General features: G+C 41.0%; 1 protein-coding gene across 1 annotated transcript in view; it reads right to left on the minus strand.

Annotated features, from left to right (window-relative positions):
• Positions 1-6,715: 6,715 nt before the first annotated feature.
• nlk2 (nemo-like kinase, type 2) overlaps positions 6,716-17,444 on the minus strand; it is a 170,203-nt gene continuing 159,474 nt past the window's right edge. Inside the window, exons 9-11 of the mRNA XM_048557087.2 lie at positions 16,708-16,906; positions 14,589-14,682; positions 6,716-8,473 (exon numbers count right to left, since the gene is read on the minus strand). Coding sequence (XP_048413044.2) covers positions 8,419-8,473; positions 14,589-14,682; positions 16,708-16,906 — 348 coding nt within the window. The 3' untranslated portion in view covers positions 6,716-8,418. The remainder of the gene's footprint in view (positions 8,474-14,588; positions 14,683-16,707; positions 16,907-17,444) is intronic.

A 17,444-nucleotide genomic window follows, 5' to 3' on the forward strand; every position in this document is an offset into this window, starting at 1 on the left:
GGGAGAGGAGAGGGGGGGGAAGAGGAGAGGGGGGAGGGGGGGAAGAGGAGAGGGGGAGGGGGGAAGAGGAGAGGGGGAGGGGGGGGAAGAGGAGGAGAGGGGGAGGGAGAGAGAGAGGAGGGGGGAGAGAGAGAGAGAGAGAGAGAGAGAGAGAGGAGGGGGAGAGAGAGAGAGAGAGGAGGGAGAGGAGAGAGGGGGAGGAGGGAGAGGAGAGAGGGGAGGAGGGAGAGGAGAGAGGGGGGAGGAGGGAGAGGGAGAGGGGGGGAGGGGAGAGAGGGGGGGGGGGGAGGGAGAGGAGAGAGGGGGGAGGGGAGGAGAGAGGGGGAGGAGGGAGAGGGAGAGGGGGGGAGGGAGAGGAGAGGGGGGGGAGGGAGAGGAGAGAGGGGGAGGGGGAGGGAGGGGGGGGAGAGAGAGGGAGGGGGGGGAGAGAGGGGGGGGGGGGGAAGAGAGAGGGGGGGGGGAGAGGGGGGAGGGGGGGAGGGTGAGAGAGGGAGGGGGGGGAGAGAGAGGGAGGGGGGAGAGAGGGAGGGGGGGAGAGATGGGGGGGGGAGAGAGGGGGGGGGAGAGAGAGGGAGGGGGGGAGAGAGAGGGAGGGGGGAGGAGAGGGAGGGGGGGGGGAGAGAGAGGGAGGGGGGGGAGAGAGAGGGAGGGGGGGGAGAGAGGGAGGGGGGGAGAGGGAGGGGGGGGAGCGGGGGGGAGAGAGAGGAGGGGGGGAGAGAGAGGGAGGGGGAGAGAGAGAGAGAGAGAGAGAGAGAGAGAGAGAGAGAGAGAGAGAGGAGTGAGGGGGGGAGAGAGGGAGGGGGGGGAGAGAGGAGGGGGGGGGGGAGAGAGGGAGGGGGGGGAGAGAGGGAGGGGGGGGGAGAGAGGAGGGGGGGGAGAGAGAGGAGGGGGGGGAGAGAGGGAGGGGGGGAGCGAGAGGGAGGGGGGGAGAGAGAGGGAGGGGGGGGAGAGAGAGGGAGGGGGGGGAGAGAGAGGGAGGGGGGGGAGAGAGAGAGAGAGAGAGAGAGAGAGAGAGAGAGAGGAGTGAGGGGGGGAGAGAGGGAGGGGGGGAGAGAGGGGAGAGAGGGAGGGGGGGGAGAGAGAGGGGGGAGAGAGGGAGGGGGGGGGAGAGGGAGGGGGGGAGAGAGGGAGGGGGGGGGGAGAGAGGGAGGGGGGGGGAGAGAGGGAGGGGGGGGGGAGGGGGGAGAGAGGGAGGGGGGGGGAGAGAGGAGGGGGGGGGAGAGAGGGAGGGGGGGGGAGAGAGGGAGGGGGGGGGAGAGGGAGGGGGGGGGAGAGAGGGAGGGGGGGGGAGAGAGGGAGGGGGGGGAGAGAGGGAGGGGGGGGGAGAGAGGGAGGGGGGGGGAAGAGAGAGGAGAGGGGGGAAGAGAGAGGAGAGGGGGGGAAGAGAGAGGAGGGGGGGGAAGAGAGAGGAGAGGGGGGAAGAGAGAGGAGAGGGGGAAGAGAGAGGAGAGGGGGAAGAGAGAGAGAGAGAGAGAGAGAGAGAGAGAGGGGGGAGGAGGGAGGAAGGAAGGGAGGGGGAGAGAGAGAGGGGGGGGAGAGAGGAGAGAGAGAGAGAGAGAGAGAGAGAGAGGGGGGGGGGTGGAGAGAGTGGGAGAGGGAGAGGGAGAGAGAATGTATTGTGGCAATTCAAATATTCAGGATGGGCGATATTTTCACTGCAGAAACAGCTTATTAGAATGGCAAACTTCAATAAAAAAATGGAAAGAACTGCAGGTGCTTTAAATCAGAAACAAAAACGTAATGCTGGAAAATCTCAGCACGTCTGGCAGCATCTGTGGAGAGAAAATTAGAGCTAGCATTTCAGTTTAAGTGACTCTTCCTCAGAACAGATGGTAGGTAGGAAAAATGTCTGTTCATATGCAGAAGGTAGAGTGGGACGAGGGAGTAAAGGTTAAATGATAGGTTGGGATATATCCCAAATAGACAGAATAACAGTTGTTCAGATACAGGAGTGGATAATGATTCAGCTAAGAGGGTGAATAGCTAGTACAGGTAATTCTCCTATAAACATGATAGTTATGTTCGTGTGACCTTGCGCTATAGAAAATCACTACATCCATACAACAAAGTTTGGATTATCTAAACTGCTATTCAATCACATCACAGTCAATTCGTGTTCACGAAACATATATTGTAACAGAACTACCAGTAATGGGGACTGTTAGTGACTAACAATGAATTGCCTGTAACAGCAGCCTTTGTGATATCAAGGCCTGGTGTGTGGTGGTTGGATTAAGGACAAAAGAAAGCTCAAACTCAAACTCAAAATCTGTTGAACTCAATTTTGAGTCCAAAAGGGTACAGGTTCCCCAAACAGAAAATGAAATGCCTTTCTTTCAGCTTGCACTGAGCTTCACTGGAGCACTGCAGCAGCAGTTTGAGACAGATGTTGGCCAGGGAACAGGGTGATGTCTAGAAGTGGCAAGCAACTGGAAGATTGGTTTTTTTAAAATTCTGTACAGAACATGTGTGTTCCGTGAAGTTAAATGGCTGAACAGTTTCCCTACTATCAATCCTTTTTTTTCCCCCCCCCAAAATTTACAGTAGAAACTCAGGTTGACGAAGTAGGCCTACATTATTTGTGCTTAGGTTCTATCAAGCACAAGGCTTCCTGAAGTATCACGAAGCTGAAACTTTAATTGTTCAATACTCTGGCATTTGATTTCCAATTATTCTTTTTGGAACAACCAAATTCACATTAAAAAGAACACAGAATGAAAATGCCCATCCTGAAACATTTAATCCCCAATGCTCACCTAAACTTCAAGCTGTTTAGAACTATCCCCAACTAACAACAGACTTCAAAAGGAAAATTACACAAATTATTGCCTTAAGGATTCAATTCTGGTATTCAATACAAAATATGGGAAATGGAATGAAGCCAGTGATTGCTGCATTGTAACTGTCCTTAGTTAAGACCAATCATCAATTTAGGCCAGATGTGACATGCATTCCTAAATTCAACTGTACATTAATACATTTATCATTGGTAATTCTGATCTATTGCAACTAAAGCTCTAAAAGGCAAACTTTAACGTGAAAAATAAAACAACCAGGGTATTAAGCTGCCATTGCTACTCATTCCCAAGCTATGGTTTAAAATAAACAAACTTTTATGAAATTAAAAGGATTGTTACTTAAATAGCTACATTTCACCAATTAGCTTTTATCTGCCTTCATTAACTTTCCACAAAACGTACATCCTAGAACAGGTTTAGCATCTGCCTGCAGAAGCACAGACCAGTGAGACAGGCAGACATTAAGTCTAATCTTGGATGTGCAGGAAGGGAAGACACTTGAGGGTTCACAATTTTGTTTGCTTTGAACCTGGAGACCAAGAAGATATTATTGACAGCAGAACCACAGTGGGTGCAGGGGTAAAATAATTTAAAAAATAAATCTTGTGGTGGGACGGAAAGCACAGTCAATAATAACTTCCAAGACAGGACGGATCTTGTAAAGACAAGTATTGGACAGGCTCAGTGATTAAACATGACCGAAAGTAAAAACCTTTTCAACAATTAACAAAGGCTCAAGTTGAATAAAGAAAAACCAATTCTTCCCCCTCTAATCAGAATTACCTGGTTCAACTGCAACATGCCTACAATCCCACGGTACAGAATTGCTAAACTAGAAAAGACTAGAATCTTTTGGTCTATTTAGCTCAGGTGCTCACCAATAGATTTACTGAGATACTGGAGAATTCTTTAATGAAGTTTTCAGTTACAAAGGAAATGATTTGTTAGTACTTTACCATTTCATTCCTACGAATTGATTCAAAAATCAATAATATTCTTCTTGGGTGATATCATTTGGTGTAATGTGTGCCACCTCTTTGCTAGACTGCATTGCCCTATTAAAGCAGTAAAGATTTAGGATTAATATATTCTATTATATTTCTTCCAAAAGTGAGTTAAGTCTGAAAACTGGCTTGGGGCAATGATTGAAATCAACTTATGGACAGGAGAGAAACTGAATTGCATTTAGTTAGGATCAACAAATGTTAATCTGGCTAACCGCAAGGTCAGATCCTGTAAATTATCCAAAGCAATTTTCTAATGGGAAAACAACTTGAAAGTAATTTTTTCCACTTGCTCACGTGAAAAGAAGTGGTTTTATACATTGGAGGGGTTTTGAAACAAAAGGAATGCAACATAATGCTTTATGTCTGAGCATTTGTTCACACAACACATTAAGTGGTAGGCCTGGTGAGGTATTATGTAAAAATAAGATATACTTTAATTGAAGAAATGATTAAGGACAGGTAGTTTCAAGCAAATGAGAGCTGGAGAAATATTGATTATGTCGATAGGAGTAGTTTAATTGATCTTAAAATGGATATAGAAGCAGAGGTCAAGTATGAAATTAACAAACAGAATGAGAATTTAGAAAGCAATGTCCTTACCCAAGCCAATACCAAGTGGTAGAACTGCCTTCCAATAAAAGCAAAAATGCAAAATCAACCAGCTCTTTCTTTGCTTGAGTTAACATCCAAAAATGAACTGACTGATGGCAAAAGCAAAAATAGGGATAAGTACTTTAGGAAATGGTATTATGCCTATGATCATCAGACTTTGGAACAGTCATCAATTCAAAGGCAGGTCTCAACGTCTAAGATTTTGGGATATCTGTCCTTAGGTGAGAGCAAGAAAAGTTTCCAGAACTTTCTCCAAAGAGAATCCATTGACTAATGGAAAATGGGCGATTGACATCTGAATGTCCTTTTTGTTTTTAATTGTTTTTCTTCAGACAGCAAACCAACATATTAGAAAAGCAGAGCTTCTCTTACCTTGTCATTGTCTATTCACTTCAACTTAGTAGCTGAATTGCAGTTTTATGGATAAATGTATTTTTGGATAATAAGTTAAACATCAATTCCAGTGTTGATTAAAATGTAGCTATCAAGCTATCCCATTGTGCAGGATGCGGCCATTTTAAGGCAAGTTGAACACCAGTAGCCAACATTTAATCATTACCTACTTACATAAAGAAATCAGAGAACAGAAAAACCAATCCACGCCTCTCTACCTACATGTTCCAATCAAACACTACAACTGTTTATAATGGAATATGTAGCAATGTGTAGTAACCTTATCAGATTACAATTAGCATACATATAGTATTAATCCATCAATGGAAATAGTAAATTCAATTTTATTTCCTTAAAAACATCTCTCTTTAATTCACTCTGTCATTCAATGTCTTATTTTGTGAATGGCTTAGAGATTCAAGGCAATGACTAGCATTGAGTCAACTTCAATTACACCATTCATGCCTAAAAATATGAAGAACAATCCTAGAAATTAAGTAGTGGCCTCGTCAATCTCTAAAATGAAAATGCATGAATTGATTGTAATGCAAAAATGACATCCTGCAATTCAATGTCTTTGGCAGGATCTGGGGAGAAGAAATTTCTACAGTTATGAACTCATTATAACCCTTCTCATCCAAAATGTATGGGACAATTTATCTCCAGATTTGGCAATTTTCCGGATTAGAGAATGATGTTAGAATACATAACCACATATGTGAGAACAAGGAAACATCAAAATTTGCTTGAAATTTAAACCAGTAATAAAACATTATAAAGCAACAGTGAAAACTGTTTTAATTATTTGACTGCTGTATTTTACACTTTTCCTCTCTAAGAGGGAGATGGAGAGAAGTGGTGGGGAGAAGACATACGGGGAGGGGAGTGTGGAGATAGAGAGGGGGAGTAGACTGAGACACAGGAATAGCAATGACCAGAAAAAAAAATGGCTTTGTAAACTGTGCATTGCATTTTCCTTCAGCATAGGTCCTTTCCCTAGGGTAGGGGAGACCAACATTAGAGGGCAATGGTTTAATATAAAAGAGGGGAAAAGATTTAAAAAGGACCTGAGGAGTAACTTTTTCATGCAGAGGGTGGTGCATGCATGGAATGTGGTGTCAGAGGAAGTGGTGGGAGTGAGTACAAATACAACATTTAAAAGGCATTTGGATGAGTGTGTGTACAGGAAGGGTCTAAGAGGGGTGGGGGCCAAAAGCTGGCAAGTGAGACTAGGTCAGATGAAATGCCAGTGTGGTGTAAACGAGTTGGTGTGAAGGATCTGTTTCTGTGCTATATGACTCAAAGTCACTACATCCCCCCGTCACCCTTAGCCTGAGGATGAGATAAGCCCATGCCTTCTCTATTGTTTGGGTGCAGCAACAAATTGAATGGAGAGTCCATGAGTTGCTTGGTCTGCTCAGAACATGCCAGACAACTGGTGTTGCTCAATGCAGATACCCAGCCTGGAGAGGTGACGCTGCAATGCTTTTGAAAACAAAGCTCTAATTCAAGGAATTATTTTCCTATTCAGGAAAGGACACAAAATGTGGAATCACCAAGTAAAGCAAGAAAATACTACTTTAATAAAAAAACACAGAACTATGGATGCTGGAAATCAGAAACAAAAACAGAAATTGCTGGAAAAAACTCAGGTCTGGCAGCATCTGTGGAGAGAAATCAGAGTTAATATTTCATGTCCAATGACACTTCTTCAGATACAATAATATCTTTATGTTCTTTTCCACATAAAAATAATAACACAACTAAACTTAAAAGAAATGTTTTCAAAGATGCCTGTTGGGAATCAATAGTAGATACAGAAGCCACAAATCAAAAAAGGGAAACATAATAAATTAAGAGGATATGACTAATTATCAAATGACAAACTGAGTACCACCACACTGATTTTCTTTTAAATGTCACATTTAATGAATTTCCACCACTGTACTTCAAATCTACATTGTACAAAGTGACCGGCAAATGTGTCACATAGGACGATGAACCTCAGGTGAAGTCTTGAAACTGGTTTCTCAGCAGGCTCTTAGGAATTTTTTTTGCCCTATTTCCTGAAAACAGAAATTTTCAAATACAAGCCTTTAAAACTTAATTTATTTTTAAAGCTCTGGAGGCTTAAAAATCTTTTTCTTTATAATTCATAAACATCTGAATTGCTCCTAATTGTAAATAGCTGCAATTTCCTGCATGACAAATCTTTGTCATAGCGAGCCATTACTTCATTTAAGTTAACATTTTAAAAGAAATAAAATATTTGGGATCTAACTGAAATCTGTGCACACCTTTGCTCTGGGTCACTCGCAGCAAGAGTCCAATGCTAAATACAGATATGAACTACAGTTATTTAACAGTCAAGTAATGATGACCGAGCCTGGGGTCATACTCTCAGCTTTGAACACAATTGTGTATTTAAGACAATCCATAAAGGTTCCTTCGTACATGTGAAAAATCTTTTATCTTAAATATAAAAGCTGGAAGGGACATTCAAGATTTAAATCCCCACGCTGAATTGTTTTTTAAAAAAACGTGGAGGTAAACAAACCAAGTTGTATACTCCTGGAGGTAGAGCCTTCAATTTCTGTTCATATATACATATACACAGAATAGTTCAGTGTTCCAGTAGATAAGGATTTGTCAGGAAAGGATATTAAAACTGCACTACTGTGACGTTTCAGATCAACACTTCCACACAGTTCTGCCTAAAGACACAAGACACAATTAACATAATCGCCTATGTGCTGCTTTTTTTTCCTGTTACACCGTCCAGTGCAGAAAATAACTTTCACGGAATATTTCACAGACCTAAAATGTGCAAGCTAATTCCTCTATACAGTAATGCCAAGACTTTTAAAATCTACCCAACACTGGATCTATATACACAAGTAATGTGGGATGATGCATGCTTGAGGTTTGACTGCAGAAATAAAACAAAATGTTTCTAAAAATTGGTTAAATATAATTAAGGGACTGGGGAAACATAAGTTACTTCTGCTAGTGATAAATTCACACTCACTCCATTTCTTTCTAATCACAATGTTATACAAACAACAGCAAACCACTGTCACAGCTCTGAAGAGAAGCGATAGAATTGATCTGTCAGGTGACATGCCCATTTCATTAAACAGCCTTATCAACCGATATGACATCATGATTGGTCGGCATAAACTCTGTATTCTTAGCTAGCCTCAGTTCAAAGTGTCTTCAGGAATGGATGAGCGTTGATTCCTTAGAGATCCTGTACAAGTCTGTTCCATGTCCCACTTCAAAGTCAAGACATTCAGCTCATTTCAGTGCAGCTTTTGTTTTTCCAAAGCCAAAAAGCGAAGGCTGCACACAGTTCCATAAATACGTACAAACTGTGCAGCTCCTGCTAAGCTGCTTTATTTCAAAGCACAGCCACCAATTTAATCCCTAAAAAATACAAGTCCAGCATATTCCTAAAAGTATATTCTTTACAATTATCAGTGGTTTTCTTTTTAACTTCTTAAAAATTTTTATAAGTAAAATTACACACTTGTCCCGACATAAATGTACTGCAAATTTTAGACTCTAGGTAAGAACCTAAAATGTTTGTCATCAGTAGTTTCTTCCACTTACTCCCATACCAGAGGAGATGGGGGCATCTCAGAGGGCTGAGCAACTGTGGAGCTGTTAAAACGGCAAAAGAAAAAAAAGTGATATAAACTTCAGACTTTACACTGAAAATTCAGTGGCATGTACATTTAAAACTTAAACACATTCATTTCATTTTGCTCATTTCCGACTAGGCAGTCAAATAGAATAGTTATCAATTGAAGTCAGAGATGATCTTGGGATTTAGAAAGGTTATGAAGTAAATCAATGCCAGCCTAACGGATCAGGTGAGGTCAGGTGGAGGGTATCATCATGGTCAAAAATAGGTGACTAAAATGGTGCCTGAAGGCAAGGTTAGTGCAACAGGAGTAGTGATATTTTTCTCACACCATGGACCAACAGATTGCAATGAGAAACTGATATACCCATCTCCCTACTTTTTTTAAATTAATAGCCTCATTAAAACACACTACATATGGACATTATAAGTAACATGTTGATTGCTAATTCATTTGAAGAAAGGTCTTCCAACCAAAAAGTTTGAGAAATATTTATACATAGATTTCTTGTGAAATAGCTTAATATTGACTTTAATTATTTTCACCCATTGGTTAAGAAAATTAACCAAGGACAGGTTTACTGCTTTGTAAGTGGCTAACAGATAAGTCAGTAACAGAACCCATTCCAAAATACTACACCTCATTTGAGTTATTAAAATCAAACAGATTGAAAAATCCAAATGTGATTATACTGGATGTACTACAAATATCTAATATTGTGAAGAGAAGCAAAATACTATCAATGATGTCATGAGTTAAAAAACAGAAAATAATCAATTTTGGCATGCAGTTGAGGAATTTGTCCAAAATGTTGCTAAACCCTCAAACTGGGGAAAAAAATGACAGACTGGACTTTTAATCTACCATTAATCATGGAGTTTTAAATGAAAACACATTTAAGTAAATTATTCATCATTTATTGCTAAAAAGACCTGCAATATATTCTGTACTCTAGAAAAGGCTAAATATTTTATTTTCATAAGGTTGGCTTTAAACTTAAAGTATCTGATGTCAAATGTAGACTTCAAAGTTAATATTAAGAGTAAAAGGGTGGCTAGGGAGAGAATAGGTCCCCGTGAAGATCAGTGTGGCCATCTGCGTGTGGAGCCACAGAAAATGGGGGAGAATTTTAATGAAATGTTTCTCCTAAGTGTTTACTGAGGAGAGAATCACGGATGCTAAGGAAATAAGGGAAACAAGTGGGGATGTTTTGGACTGCATACATATTACCAGAGAGGTGATGTTTGCAGCCTTAAAGGACATTAAGGTGGACAAATTCCCTGGGCTTGATCAAGTCCATCCTCAAACATTATGGGAAGCTAGGGAAGAAATTGTGGAGGCCATTGCAGAGATTTTTGCTTCATCTTTATCCACTGGTGAAGTTCCAGAAGACTGGAGGGTGGCTAATATTGTTCCATTGTTTAAGAGAGGCAGCAAAGATAAGCCAGGGAACTGCAGGTCAGTGAGCCTGACATCGGTGGTAGGCAAGTTATTGGAAAGAATACGGAGGGACAGGATCAACCAACATTTGGATAGTCAAGATCTGATTAGGGATAGTCAGCATGGATGTGTGTGCAGGAAGTCATGTCTGACAAATCTTTTAGAGATTTTTAAAGTAGTATCCAACAGGATAGATGAGGGTAGGGCAGTGGATATTGTCTATATGGACTTTAATTAGGCCTTTGATGATGTCCTGTACTGCACGCTAGACATGAAGGTTAAGTTGCATGAGATCCAGTGGAAGCCAGCTAACTGGATTCAAAATTGGCTTGATGGTAAGAAAGCAGAGGGTGATGGTTGTAAGAGATAACAAAGTGTAGAGGTGGATGAACACAGCAGGCCAAACGGCAGCAGAGGAGCAGGAAGGCTGATGTTTCGGGCCTAGACCCTTCTTCAGGAATGATTGAAGGTTGTTTCTCTGACTGGAGGCCTGTGACTAGTGGTGTGCCATAGGGCTCAGTGCTGGGACCTTTGTTATTTACGTAAATGATCTGGATGTGAATGTACATGGCATTATTTGTAAGTTCACGGCTGATACAAAATTAGGAGGTATTGCGGATAGTGAGGAAGGTTATCAAAACTTAGAGGGATCTTGATCAACTAGGGAAGCATGCTGAGGACTGGCAAATGCAATTCAATACAGAGACATGTAAGGTGTTGTACTTTGGAAAGTCAAATCAAAGTAGGACTTGCACAGTAAATGGTAAGGCCCTGAGGAGTGTCGTGCAACAAAGGAACATAGGAGTAAAATGCATAGTTTGTTGAAAGCAGCATCACAGGTACACAGAGTGAAGGCGGCATTTAGCATGCTGGCCTTCATTGGCTAAGGCATCGAATATAATTGTTGGAATGTTATGTTACAGTTGTAGAAATCGTTGGTGAGGCCACACTTAGAGTATCGTGTATAGTTTTGATCATTCTGTTAAAGGGAAGACATAGCTACATTAGAAAGTGTGCAAAAAAGGTTTATGAGGATGTTGCCAGGGCTAGTAGGCCCGAGTTATAGGGACAGATTGGCCAGGATAGGACTTTATTTCTTGGAACGTAGGAGAATGATAGGTGACCTCATATTGGTATAAAAAAAACATAAGGGACATAGATAGGATGAATGCATATAGTCTTTTTCTTAGCGATGGGGAATTGAAAACTAGACGGCATAGGTTTAAGGTGAGACGGGAAAGACTTAAGGACCTGAGCAGCAACTTCATGCAGAGAATGGTACATTATATAGAATGGATTGCTGGAGAAAGTGGTTGAAGCAGGCACATATAAAAAAAATTTGGATGGGTACATGGATGGGAAGGGTTTAGGGGGATACAGACAAAACGCAGGCAAGTAGAACTAGCTGAGTAGGCACCATGGATGCATTTGGGCCATACGGCCCATGCTGTATTACTCTATTACTAACAATTTCCTATCATGCATGGCTGGAAATTGCTGTGCAACTATCTGATGTTCAACATTAAACAGCAGAGTTAGATGTATGTTGAAGCATCTCTTAGCACAGAACTCAGTAATGGATATGTAGCAAGTAAATAATTAGCCTTGGCTTTGAGGGTTGGAAAGGGTTTCTACTCTGGGTCACCATTCACAGATCCCACTGGAAATGTGCATTAGTGAGGACAGGGTGGGAGTGAGATAGATGTCAGAGCTCTAGTAGGATGCCTTCCACAATCAAAAGTTTTGTCAACATTCACAACCAGATACAAATAATAGTCACTGCCAAAGATATCAGACAATATTTGGATCTAAGCAGGAAGAAGGAAGTTAAAAATACAATTTTCTCCTTCCAGGAGTGAAATTCTACAAATTAACTGAACTGAACCCATATTTTGAATATTTACTGATTGAAGTTATTATTGCATATGTTTCAACACATTTCCTATTTTGCTTTCTATGCACCTGCCCTTGCAAACACAATAACAAAAATAGAGCTGGCAAAAAAAAGTGATGCTGATATTCATAAACATTATACAAAATTGTCTTCCAAGCCACTTTGATAATTCAAAAACAGAAACAAATTAAAAGATGGTTTTCCAGCAGAAGTCTTTAGATATTAGATTTACAATACAAGATGAATCCAATTTTGTTGGCAACTTTGTCTTAAGTCTGTCTATCGTTAGCAAGACTTTGAGAATACCTGCCATGTTGTGTGGCTCTCATGGTCCTCAGCTGGATAGATTTCTAACAGATCTAGCAACTCAACACTGGGCATTCATGAAGTGCAGTGGGTCATCAATGGCAGCAGAATTATTCTCCAACACAATCTGTACTTCACGGCTCAGCATATTCCCAAGTCTACCATTACCATTAAGCCAAATGTTCAACCCCGGTTTAATGCAGAGGGCAGGACAGCATGTTAGGAGCAGCACCAGGCAACAAGGTGTCAAACCTAGTGGAGCTACTAAACAGGACCAGCTGGGTGCCAAACAGCGTTAGCAGAAAGTGATAAACACTCAGTGTACAGCTAATTGATTTCACTACCAACGGACGAGAACTAAGGTCTGCAATGCTGCCACCATCTAACTGTGAACAGTGATGGACAATTAAACAAATCACGAGGGGAAGGAGCTCCACAAATATGACTGTCCTTAAGGTAAGGCATTTACATCCACCTTCAGCCAGTGTTGGGTAGATGATTCACCTTTGCCTCCTCCAGGGTTCCAACATCATTGTTGCCAGGCTTCAGCAAATTCCATTTGGTCCAAATGATATGAAGAAACAGACAAAAGCACTGGGTGCTGTAATGGTTAGGTACCCTGACAATATTCCAGGCTTGAGCTCTAGAACTTACTGCACCCCTAGCCAAGCTGTTCCAATACAGCTACAACACTGATTTCTATCCAACAGTGGAACTGTGTACTGGACATGCCAGAGAAAAAGAACAGGACAAATCCAACCAGGCCAATTAATCTACTCTCAAATCATCAGTAAACTGAAGAAAGTGTCATCAACAATGCTATCAAGCAGCACTTGCTTCAATACTTCAATAATCACATAGAAGCTGAGTTTGGGCGTTTGCCTGGGTGTCTCAGTTCCGGCCTTATTACAGCTTTAGTTCAAACATAGGCAAACAAAAGAGCTACTTGCAGGGATGATGTGACTGCCCTTAATGTCAAGACCATATGTGAAGTGTAACATTGAGCAGATTGAGCAAAACTGGCGTCAACAAGAATTGGGGGAAATTGGTCTACTGGTTGGAGTCATACAGGGCACAATGGAAGCTGGGTGTGACTGTTGGAAGTCTGTCATTTCAGCTCTAGCATATCTGCAGTAATGCCTCAGGGTAGTGTTCAAGGCCCAGTCATCTTTAGCTGTTTCAATGACCTTCTCCTCTGCCATAAAGTCAGAAGTGGCAATATTCGCTGATGACAGCATAATATTTAGCACTTTCTCAGACACTGAAGCAGTCTAAGTCTAAATGTAGCAAAACCTGGATAATATCCAGGCTTGGGCTGACAATACTTGCACCACAAGAGTCCTAACATGAGAGAATCTAACCACTGCCTCTTGACATTCAATGGCCTTACCATCACTGAATCCTCCACTATGAATATCCTGGGATTTACCCTGACCAGAAACTGAAGTGGACTAGCTAAGTACTGTGGTTACAAGAACAAATTAGAGACTAAGACTCGTGCAGCAAGTAATTCACCTCCTGACACCATCTACAAGGCACAAATTGGCAATGTGATGGAAGAGAACCCACCTGCCTAGATCAACAGAGCACCCACACCCAAGAAGCTCGAAAGCATTTAAGAAAGCACCTTGCTTGGCTGGTCAACATCCTGGCATTCACTCCCTCCACAACTGACGTTCAGTAGAGCCACTTGTATAATTTACAAGATGCACTGCAGGAATTCAGCAGTACTCCTTAGAAAACTTTGTTCAAATCCACAACCATTACCACCTAGAAGGACAAAAGGAAACTGATACATGAGAACACCATCCGCAAGCTCCCCTCTGAACCATTCACTATCCTGACTTGGAATTACAGTGACACTGAATGAAGAGCAATGCATTAAAATCCTGGATCTCCCTCCCCAATGGCATTGTGGGTCTATCTACAGCAAATGGATGGCAGCAGTTCAAAAAGTCAGCTCACCACTACATTCTCAAAGGCAACTGGCAACAAGTGATAAATTCTAGCCCAGCGACAGGACAATATCCCATTAATGATTTTAGAAGCACGATTTATAGAAAACCTTTCTAAAAGGAATTTTAAAAAATCCTCCACAAATTATTTAGAAAAAGCAACAACTGCAGATGCTGGACTCAGAAATAACACTATGGAGCTGGAGGAACATAGTAGGCCAGGCAGCATCGGAAGAGCAGGAAAGTTGACATTTCAGGTTGGGACACGTCTGCAGAAATCTGTTATCCACAAATTGTTTAACTTTATAAGTATACAAGTTTTAGGACACAGTACACAAGCTTTTGTTTTTAAATAACAGAACATTAGTTTTTCGATTAATTCGCTTAATCTTTAAGTAAACAAAATTGGCATTTTTCAGAACCAAACAGGATTCAATACCGGCCTATAAATAATTGTCCTGTACCAAACTAATACAATAGGCAGTTATTAATAGCAAAACCAGAAATACTTTGACACAATGCCTGCACCATCATACCTGATAAAGCTTTTAAATGCAGCAGACTGTGGGTTGATGCATAGTGGAACCCTGTTCCCTTTCTGCTGTTCCAGAATGAATTGATGGATGAGCTCTGTAGAGAAGAAAATGAAATATATTGTCATAACAATATAACTTGCACTTGTTCAAGCTGCTGTAGCAGTGAAATCAGTTGAAGATGTGAATAATTGAATCTATTTAACTACATGTACATTTAAAACTCTAACATTAAAGCTAAAAGTACAAACCTACACTAGAACTTTAAAACATGACAAGGGGGTAATCCTGCAATTTCATAACACACTGATACTTATTAAATGTTTTAATATTGTAAACTGGCTGGGGGCATGCTCCCAGCATATAAAAGTAACACAGGGCAGGTCAAGAAAGAAGAAATTAAGAGGTGCAAACTGACAGCTTGGTTACATGGATGACCTCTCAGAAGGCTTTAGAAGGGGAAAACAGCAGCAAATAAGTGTATGAGTTTTGAGGGAGCCAAAGAATTGGACACAGACAGTCAATGACTTCAACACTGGTGGGATGAAGGTAGCAGACATACACAAGAAGCGAGAGTGACAGCTCTGAGGGGTTCATAAAAAGCTTAAATAAAACAAAAAACTGTGGATGCTGGAGATCTGAAGCAAAAACAAATTACTGGAGAAACTCGGCACGTCTGACAACATTTGTTGTCAGAAATACAGAGGTAACGTTTCAAGTCCAGAGACTCTTCATCAGAACTGCAACTGCCAAATGAAAAGGTTGGACAAGTGCAGACACAGTGACTTAAAGATGAGGCCGATAATTTTATATTTAACATACAGGTGAACTGAACTGTCCAGAATAGGAATAATAGAGAGCAGTGACTTGAATGCAGGACTGGGTATTAGCTATGAAAATTTAGAAACATTGGAGTTTATGGAGGGTGCAGAATGGGAGATTCACTAGGAGGACACTGGAGAGATTTTAAATGGTACTCAAAACAAAATACAGCAATAGGTTTTGTTGGTGCAGAGATGGAAGCAAGTGGCTTTGCTTATGAAAAACACGGGTACTTTGAAAGCCTGTCGAAAGAGTTGTATGCCAAGGAAGTGCAGGGACTAGTAAGTGGTGAAAGGAGGAAGACAGCATTAGTAACAAGTGGGCCGAATTGGAGTTGGTGATCAAAAACAATACTTGTTTTCCCCAATGCTCACCTAGGAGAGTCTCAATATCAATTGTGTCATTACGTTGCAGAGTTGAAAGGAAGCCAGGCATTCCTTAATTTCTTTCACAAGTCAGAAAGCTATGAGCAAGGACAACTGAATATATGTCTTTATACAAGTTACCTTTAAGTGCTTGCAATAGAATTGGATGGAAATAACTGGAGCTCTTTTAGAACTATGACATTTGGATTTAAAGAAATCACTATTGAAATGTATATCTACCAACACATCTTCAAGCAAATTTGTGAAATCCTAAACATTCCGTACTTAAAACAAGATGATTTTCTATTTCATGAATTAAAGTCACTGGAAGGTGATATTACTCAGAAATGGAAAACAGATAACACAGTAATTCCTTACACCATGTAAATGCGTTTGAGCAGGCTTTGTCACTGCAATCTCCCCAGTTATATATTTGTCATTTATTGGTTCTCTGAAGGTGATAACTCATGAGAATGCTATAATACAGTTACATAGATAAGGATAGCAAAAGCCCCCTCCTACACCAGTTAATACTTTGGTCACGCAGTTATTTTTAGTTAAGTCTGGATAGCCCCAAAGCTGAGCGATTATTCAGCACATTGCAGTCAAGGTCCAGCCTGATGTGTGTTACCACAAGCCTGCACTTCTGTCAACAGTCAACTAATTTGGGGTGGAAACCTTAATTGACTGTAGTGTTCCAGTGAACTATCACCAAACTTTAGTAGAATAGAGGCTTAACTTGCAACATGCTTTGCATGACAATTTAATAATGATGTAAGTAGCCCAACAGTAATCATAAAGTAAGGGTATCTAGAATAATATATTCTGTCTGATCAATAACTAAATGTTCCTAGTTAAAAATAGCTAGCATACTGTTTCTTAGGTTTCAGATCAGAAAGGTCTAACTACAAAATAATATTCAAAATTACACTGACCTTTAACCTGCCGTACAGATGTCAGGTTTTTTTCAAAGCTGTCATCAAATTTTGGATTCGTAATGGGCTCAAAATCATTGGTGTAAACACGTCCTGTAGAGGTGGTATAACAGCATTTGCACATACAAGTGTGGTACCGGAGGCGTCCTTCATCTAAGTATGGATGAGCCAGGGCATCCTTTGCAGAGATTCTTTTTGACTACAGTATAAGGGAAGAAAAACTTTATCCAATAACTTGGAAATCTTGTTATAATTCGATGTGAGAATTCTGAGAAACGTTACACATCTTCCTAAAGATGTTCCAACAAAACAAGAAGCTGAAAAAGAAATTTTCATTCAAAGCTTAGCTAACATTACTAAATGACCCAGTCTAATCTATTATTTTCTATGAAAGATACTTATGTGGTTTCAAATGGGGCAATATTTATTAATAGTTTCATTTGTAAAATGAAATTGCTGAAATGACATCTGCAGAACTATGAAAAAGGATCAGAAGACCTCTAACTGCAGAACTTTACAACATTATTGCATCCAGTTAATTGCAAGACCATAGGAGACGCAAGGCAGTAATTTCAAGATTCAGTAACTGAGTATCATTATTCCAAAAAAACAGTATCAGTTGAGATTTCTTTTCTGATGCAGATTATAAAAACAGTATTGTAATGTATTAGAGAATACAGACTAGCTGTGTTTTCACGTGAAGGAGTATTTTACAGTCTAATAAATAATTTCAATAC

The sequence above is a fragment of the Stegostoma tigrinum genome, chromosome 27 (genome assembly GCF_030684315.1).
Source record: "Stegostoma tigrinum isolate sSteTig4 chromosome 27, sSteTig4.hap1, whole genome shotgun sequence".
Lineage (NCBI taxonomy): Eukaryota > Metazoa > Chordata > Chondrichthyes > Orectolobiformes > Stegostomatidae > Stegostoma > Stegostoma tigrinum.